Source organism: Trichoplusia ni, chromosome 11 (genome assembly GCF_003590095.1).
Source record: "Trichoplusia ni isolate ovarian cell line Hi5 chromosome 11, tn1, whole genome shotgun sequence".
In the NCBI taxonomy this organism is placed as follows: domain Eukaryota; kingdom Metazoa; phylum Arthropoda; class Insecta; order Lepidoptera; family Noctuidae; genus Trichoplusia; species Trichoplusia ni.
The window spans coordinates 6,867,925-6,876,394 of record NC_039488.1 but is presented as its reverse complement, the minus strand read 5'-3'; the positions used below and the strand labels follow the sequence as shown (position 1 = coordinate 6,876,394).

The following is an 8,470-nucleotide window of genomic DNA, read 5'->3' as shown; positions in this document are numbered from 1 at the left end:
ACGCATAATAAGTTTTGAACTTGATTTAATGAAAAATCAATCAATTAGTTCACTGTTACGCCGCGCGCTACTAGCGCCACTGGCTTAACAGTCAACAGATTTGGAGAATTATTTTGCTAAAAATGCGGGTATTTACAAAAGTTAAGGTTATCTGTGTTAAAGAAGTGTTAAATATATTTTTGTGAATAGTGTTTTGTATTTCAAATGAAATTAAATGTTAAATATAAACGAAAAAGACGTAAGGTAAGATTTTCAACACTTACTTCACTTAAATAAAGACACAGTTCTCTTATTTTCTTATCAAAGATAAAGATTTTTATATGAAACACAAGTAAATTTACTAACCAAAATTTTAAACCAGTGTAAAAGCGTATATTTCTGTGAAAACTTGAAGCTTTATGCTAAAAAACAATTAGCTAGCAAAACGCAAACGGGCGCAATTGCACGCAATTTTAAATGAATGATTTTACTAAATTTATGTATGAAACTGAAGCTTATTCTTTCTGTAGTTACCTATTATTAACTCTTCTATAATCTAACAATATGTGACATGTAAGATTTCCTAATTTTGATGAGATATAACACTTAAAAGTGGATGTCAAGGTCAACACATCCCAGACAAAATCAATAAGGGTTTTTTTCTAAAACTAACTGATGTTCGCGACTTCGCCCGTTTGGATATTTATAATATCTGCAAAAACTCTTTATTAAATAAGTCAGATAAAAGTAACCTGTGTGTTTAATGTGTAAATCTATGGTGTCAGCAACATCTATGTCAAATTTAATCGAAATCGGTTCAGACGTTTGAGCGTCGTCTTTTAACAAAAAAACAATCTGGTTTTTTCTTTTTCTGACATTACGGAATCCTAAGTCCTACTTTCTACAAATATTATAAACGCGAAAGTTTGTATGTATGAATGTTTGTTCCTCTTTCACGCGAAAACCACTGCACGTATTTAGACGAAACCTGGTACACAGATAGTTAATAACCAGGATTTACACATAGGATAGTTTTTATCCCGCTTTTTTGTTCTCTTTTGATCATGTTCGATCATGAAACAGTTGGTATTTATTACTATAAATATAATATATATAATTTAGTTGGTATGAGTGGTTCAGCTCACCACGCCAAACCCACTGAGTGCGACGTGTTGTGGGTTCGATCCCCGTGTAGTACAAGCATTTATGTGATCCACGAATGCTTGTTCTGAGTCTGGGTATCTCTATGCACGTGATTTGTATATTTGACATATTTGTAAATCCCCCACGATACAAGTATTAAATTCCTTACTACGGGAGTCGTTTTATTTCTGAAATGAAATGAAAAATGATCATCTTTGCAGAATAATGGACAACCACAAAGACTTCACATCATCATCGACCATATCATTCATAGAATCTAGCACAGAAGATAAATGCTCTAGAGGAAGAAGGAGGTCGTTTTTCAAGAGGAATGGGATGCTCAAAATAACCCACAGCTCAAGCGACGCTGACATTTCTACTATTGAATATGAACGGTAAGAGTTGCAGTTCGATCATTCATTCACTCCGAGTGAATGAGTGAATGATTGATTATTAAATGATGAATGCCCGACTAGTTCCGGACATAACCAGAGTCCTTAATCATGAGCTGACGCGGCTTGATCTTGGGGCTAAACGCGTGAATAAACTGTTGCATCATTTAATAATGAATCATTCTCATGATAGTTACTATCAACTACTCGACGACTTTATTCTCCATGACGTAGCTATCAATCTGACAGCCATATGCAAGGGATGTGTCGTGGATTCGATCCCCGCGTACGACAAGCATTTGTGTGATCCACGAATGCTTGTTCTGAGTTTGAGTGTCTTTGTGCATGTGATTTGAATGTCACTATAAAATGTCAGTATGTTTGAGAAACCTGTCTGACGAACTGAACAGATTTTTTTATCCAATTTGTATTCAATTGGAGATTAAAGTCGTTGATTATTAGAGATTTATGTTGTTTCTTTTACGGACGGCCTGAAAGCGTCCAATTTTCTATAGATCGCTACACACCACGCTATTATAAAAAAGGTTAGGTTAAAATTTCAAATTCTCTGAACCAATCAGTTCAGCGGTTTTTTACGCCAATATCATCGGTAAACTTGTACATTATTGCATTTTTTTTTTATTTAAAAGAGAATTTCTATGAAGTTTCTTGCCGGTTCTTCTCCATGGAAATTACATTTGGAACCGCGCACTTAAAGTCACTAGTTACGTAATCTAAAGTTTCTTAAGCACCTGTTTTGGGCCTGTTAAAAATAAAAATATTTGACAGACCGGCAGAGACAGACACTTTTTTTCTCTGAAAGTATTAAAATACTAATCAGTGATTCGGTGGATAATCAAATGCCATTTGATTATTTGTAAACCCAAGAAATGACGCGTAAGATGTTGATGCAGCTAAAAATTATATAGGTATATCTGATCTGACTGCCTATAAAACCTTTTAAAAATTAATTGAGCTGGATCAAAAACAGCGTTTCTTCTAAATAAGACTCTTATCGTTTTAACCATTTGTTATAAAAGCCTGAAAACACAAAAATAATTTTTTGTACTTCCTAAATAAACTAAAAAAGCCATCTACCGTTTAGGGTACGGAACCAGCTTAACAAATAAACACACATACACTCTTTTCCTGCCACCGTCGGTTAAAAAGCCTTGCGAAACGATTCCACTTGATATCACATTATGTCATAAACAATTTGACATTTGTATTCAGTCGCCATCTTTGAAAGTTGTTAACACCATATGCTGGCATATGCTGCGCCATGAATACACAATGAGAACATTGTATATCATAAATCGACTTAGGCATTATAGTATTATATTCTCAACTAGCTGTTACCCGCGACTTCATCTGCGTGGTTAGGAAAAAAGATATTTTCTATTAATATATCGTAGCCTATGAGTTAATCCAGGGTGTCAGCTAACTCCATACTAAATTTCATTAAAATCGGTTCAGCCGTTTTGACGTGAAGAAGTAACAAACATACACACTCACAAACTTTCGCCTTTAGAATAGTAGTGGGATTAGTGGGATATTTTCCATGATAATATTGCACCCCACCTGTCAAAGTTTACACTTTGGTAAACTGTATTTTTAACTTTAAATGCAAAAAGAGATATGTTATAAGTCTGACGTACCTGTCTTCTATCTGTGGCATCATAGCTCTTGAACGGATTGACCAATTTCAATTAGTTTGTTTCGTATTATAGGAGAATTAATTGCGAGTTTATCTAGACATGTTTGATAAAAATCGGTTGTGCCGTTTACAATTTGAGTGGGGACTCAAATGAATGCACACTGAAATAGAAGATTGACGACTTAATCAACAGAGTTTTTAGCTTCGTTTAATGATAAACTTGGTGATGGGAAAATGGCATATTAAAAACTAATTGTTCAAAGTGAGAGTAGATATTATATCGATTTTCATCTCACTTTTTGCTATTCTGTTACAGTTTTTTTTTAATATTGTTATAGATAGTCACAAGGATATACAAAACTCACGAAGGATTATCCGTCAATGACTTGTAGGTCAAGGTTGTGAATAGATTAAAGAATTTGCTCGTCAGACCAAAATAATCCGAAGCGCCCTTGAAAATGCGAAGTCAATCAGTTCTTATAAGGAATCTCTTGATTCGTTATATTTTGAAGGATTATCTCTCAATTATATTTTGAGGAGCTCGTGGCTAAGCTATAACCGCATAAGTGAATTGGTCACAGGATAAGCTACGCTTGGCGCGGTTGGTCCGTAGATACGTGACCTTTGTCATAACGAGTTCCTCCGTGTTTCAGAAGCCACGTAAAATTGTGGGTCCCGGCTGTTATTCATACATCTTTGACAGTCGTTACAGGTAGTCAGAAGCTTGAAAGTCTGACAACCAGTGTAACTAAGGGGTATCGTGTTGCCCAGGTAACTGGGTTGAGGAAGTCAGATAGGCAGTCGCTCCTTATAAAACACTGGTGCTTAGCTGATTCCGGTTAGGCTGGAAGCCGAACCCAACATAGTAGGGAAAAGGCTAGGTCGATGATATATTTTTATTTATTTACACTTTCTATACAACATTTTACAATGGAGGATTTAATGCCTGAGGCATTCTCTACCAGTCAACCAAAGGGAGATATTTAGAGGTAGGTGTACCTGTAAATAAATGTCATAATATAATCATGAAAATACCAAGTATTTACCATCTAACCCCAAGTACTTACCATCCAAACCCAAGTACTTCCCATCGAACACCAAGTACTTACCATCTAACACCAAGTAATTACCATCCGACACCAAGTACTTACCATCTAACACCAAGTACTTACCATCTAACACCAAGTACTTACCATCCAACCCCAAGTACTTACCATCCAACCCCAAGTACTTACCATCCAACCCATTCATCGGCTGTTGTAAATCCAGTACTCATAACATAAGCTTCACTTAGTGGTTTCTTAGGTTTACGCGAATGTTAGACCTGGAAATGAAACAACTGTAACGGATTTTAACGCAGTCTGCCCGTGACCATGATACCAGGGCTCCAATTCTGCTATTTTACAATGGCCGATGATTGAATGGCAATTGAATTAAATTTGAAATTATTCCTTTTCTCTTAAGTATTTTGCCAATACGAAATTAATTGTATTGACCTTGAGTGTACCGTCCCGAACTGAATTTCCAATTATTGTAGGGAAAATGCTTAAGATAATACGAAAAGTGTAATTTTCATTAATTCATCGGCCATTGTAAATAGCAGAATTGGGGCCCTGCAAAGGTGTCGAAACGTCGGGGGTGAAGGTGTCGAAATGTCGGGGGTGAAGGTGTCGAAACTCATCTCATTGGCCTAGCCTTTTCCTAACTATGTTGGGGTCGACTACCAGTCCAATCGGTTTCAGCTAAGTACCAGTGTTTTACAAGGAGCGACTGCCTATCTGACCTCCTTAACCCAGTTACCTGGGCAACACGATACCCCTTGGTTAGACTGGCTGTCAGACTTTTTCAAGCTTCTGACTACCTGTAACGACTGTAGGATGTAGGAATAACAGCCGGGACCCACAATTTAACGTGCCTTCCGAAACACGGAGGAACTCGTTATGACAAAGATGGTCACCCATCTACAGACCAACCGCGTCAAGCATAGCTTAACCTGTGATCGTATCACTTATGCGGTTATAGCTTAGCCACGAGTGTCGAAATAAAAATCTAAAATTAAACCGCGATAAAATCCGTAAAAGTATCTTTATCTCAATAAGCTTTGCATAGTTTGAGACTAGATGGCATTGTGTTTAAGTTATGGAATATTCTTATAATTTATCCCGACGGTTGCTGGCGAGCAATACCTGATATCTATATTTGGAAACTCGGTTTCCTCACAATATTTTCCTTTACCATGATATGGGTTGTGGAGGTCAGATAGACTCACTCCATAAAATAGAATTCAACTGAATCTGGTCGGACTGGAAAACGATATCAAAATGGTTTGAGAAGAGGAAAAGAACACAATTTGTCGTAGTTTTATGATGAACTAGTTGTGCCCGCGACTTAAACCGAGTGGAATTTAACAAATGTTGTTTTAAAAATATTATAATGTTAGAATAAAATTGTCCACAGTGGCTAAAAATAAATGATAAATTTAGTTTTCATTTTTCGGTTTTTGAAGCATTAAGTAGATACTTTATTATTCTAAAATAAAACATTTTTTCTCAAATAAAAATAGCCATAGTTACTTCTTATTATATTATATCAGCTACCAGCTAATAAAAGTCCGGTCAAAATTGGTCCATCAATTACAATGATTAGACAGACATACTGGCAAAACTTGTTAAAAAAATATTTGTACCGTATAAACAAGTTTATCCATATATGTAGATAATCGGTTTCTTTGTAAAACTGCTAACTATTATTTAATTACTGACTAATTAATTCTAATCATACGTTAACCTAATTGGCAATTAAGTATTAAATGGCTAATTTAAATTCGCTGAAAATGAATAACTTCATCCAGTTTTCCGGATTGTTATATTTTTATACCTGTACTTACTAAAATGGCATAAATTATCAGATTGTCGAAGAAAAGAAAATTTATCCCTGTGATATCTCGTCAAAATGACATTCCTCTAGAGGGCAGAGGCAAAGGAGTAAATTAAAATATATGTAATATCATAAACGCGAAAGTTTGTATGGATGTTTGATATTTTTTTACGCAAAAACCACTGAACGGAATTGAACGACAATTGATACACAGATAGTTTATAACCTGGTATAACACATGGGTTAAATCCTTACTAAATAAATGCGGAAGTGTGGATGTTCGTATGTTTGTTACTCAATCATGCAAAAACGGCTGAACGGATTTGGATGAAACTTGGCATGCATATAGCCGTTGATATGGAAAAGAACATAGGCTATCTTTTATCCCAATTTTTGAAATAGTTACCGAGGGAAATTTTAAAGGGTGTATAAGAGCTATAAGAGGGATGTATTTCCATGAAAACGGGGACCACCGAACGCTGTAAACTGAAATCCACGCAGACGGAGTCGCGGGCAATGACGAGTTTTAAAATAAAATCGTGTTTGAATAACGGTTGTTAAGAACACAATTTTGGTGGCGGGTGGCAAATAAGTTTGAGGGTTTTTCTTCTGAGGTTAGACGGAGTGTAGTTTTGCTAACCAATTGAATTAGTATGAACATACAAATATGCTTGTTAAAAAAATCACAGCTTATTAAAATTCTAATTTATTATAAGTGTTAACTTTAAACAATGGATCTTTTATATAATAGCAAAAGTTAATGAGGATGGAAAAGTTACAGCTTAGTAATAAACTATTTTTAGACTGAATCTGTCTTTGTTTGATTCGTCATTATGAAAACAGGTCAAGTCCGAGTTGAAATCGCGACACTAAGGAGTCCGTACCTACAAGTAGGCTGAATAAGAAAATCAAAGATAATATCGTGATTTTTTTGTTTGTGGATACCGAGACACCGACCCTCAAATTTCATCATCAGCCCATATTTGTCCACTGTTGGACATAGGCCTCGCCAAATTTAGTCTTTCCTGTTTTGCCCTAGTATTAATACTGATCTCTCAGGAGTTGCTTGTCAATGGTGATTTTTCACTTTAGTAAATAATATTGGATATGTATTTTTTATTTTGCCCCGTAAACATTAATTACTTACCTACTCAAAGTATCGTGAATTGAACTATCGCGTGACGTCACTCTTATGTAAAAATAATTCTTAGTCGTTACGTCATTTAGGCCCCTCATCTGAACTGTAAAGCAGTTTATTTTAGTAAATTTAAACGATTCAGATAAAGGCACAAATACGTGTCTAAGATTTATTTAAAAAAATATATCTGACTACGGGCCGATTTTTCAATCGTCAGATAACTTTTATCTGAGGAATAAATATGGCCGTTTGACACATTTTCTATACAAAAGCTGTCAAAACGTCAAACATATTCGTCGAATAAAAGTTATCTGGCGATTGAAAAATCTGCCCTAAATGAGTTTTACTTTAAATATCCAATCGTCATACCTATTTTTATCATTTACAAGCTCTTGCCGGCTACAAAACGAAAATGATCAAACAGGAACATTACAACAGTCCCGCTATCTGCCTTGAAGTCATCTTCTCATCTCGTGATTTGACGAGCCCTGCTTCTTTTGCCATCTCTTGGTTGCCAGAGGGTGACTTGCTTGCTTCATTTGTCAATAGGTTGGCGAATCATATGTCCAGCCCATCTCCATTTTTGGATGTCAATCCGAGAGAGAATGTCAGTGAGCTAATTCTTCTTCGTATGTCTACTGTCTTATATAACTATCGAATAGCTATTTGGTAACAATGTCAGTTTATTGTCGCGAAGGAGATACCCGGCTTGAGCTGTTAGTAATGTTAGTAAACAAAGTTTCAGCCATTATATTTTGTATGGAGTTACCTTTATTAGACTACGCTCAACTTGCAATCGTTACTAAATTGTTAAACCTGTTGGAAAATGTTCGCTTTAACGCTGAGAGTTTGAATAACGATTTTGCGTTTTTATTTTTGAAAATTAATGCTTAAATCGATAATTTTAGTATTCTTTATCGTAGCGAAATATTAGGTACAAATATCGACCGTTCTCAATAAAATTAAGTAGAATTAGTAATTTCAAATTTCCGTTATAGATCATTTTATTATTTGGTCAGGACACCGATTCAGCTATTTATAAAATTATATTGAAGTATAAAATTGAAGTATTTAGCCTTATATATAGCCTATCTTTATTCAAAATTCATTGATAATTCCGTCCCTACTAAATTTCCAATTATTGTTTCAGTAATTTCAGCTTACAAAAATACGAATCCAATTTCCATTCATTCATCGGCCATTGTAAATAGCAGAATTGGGGCCAAAAATATTCGTAGAGCAATATAATACAGGCCAGTTAGCATGTTATCTTAAAAACAACCT

The 8,470-nt window shown here is 35.2% G+C and overlaps 1 protein-coding gene across 1 annotated transcript in view; it reads left to right on the top strand.

Annotated features, from left to right (window-relative positions):
- The first annotated feature begins 1,324 nt into the window (after positions 1-1,324).
- Positions 1,325-8,470, top strand: part of LOC113498737 (P protein-like) — a 38,283-nt gene continuing 31,137 nt past the window's right edge. Inside the window, exon 1 of the mRNA XM_026878873.1 lies at positions 1,325-1,517. Coding sequence (XP_026734674.1) covers positions 1,348-1,517 — 170 coding nt within the window. The 5' untranslated portion in view covers positions 1,325-1,347. The remainder of the gene's footprint in view (positions 1,518-8,470) is intronic.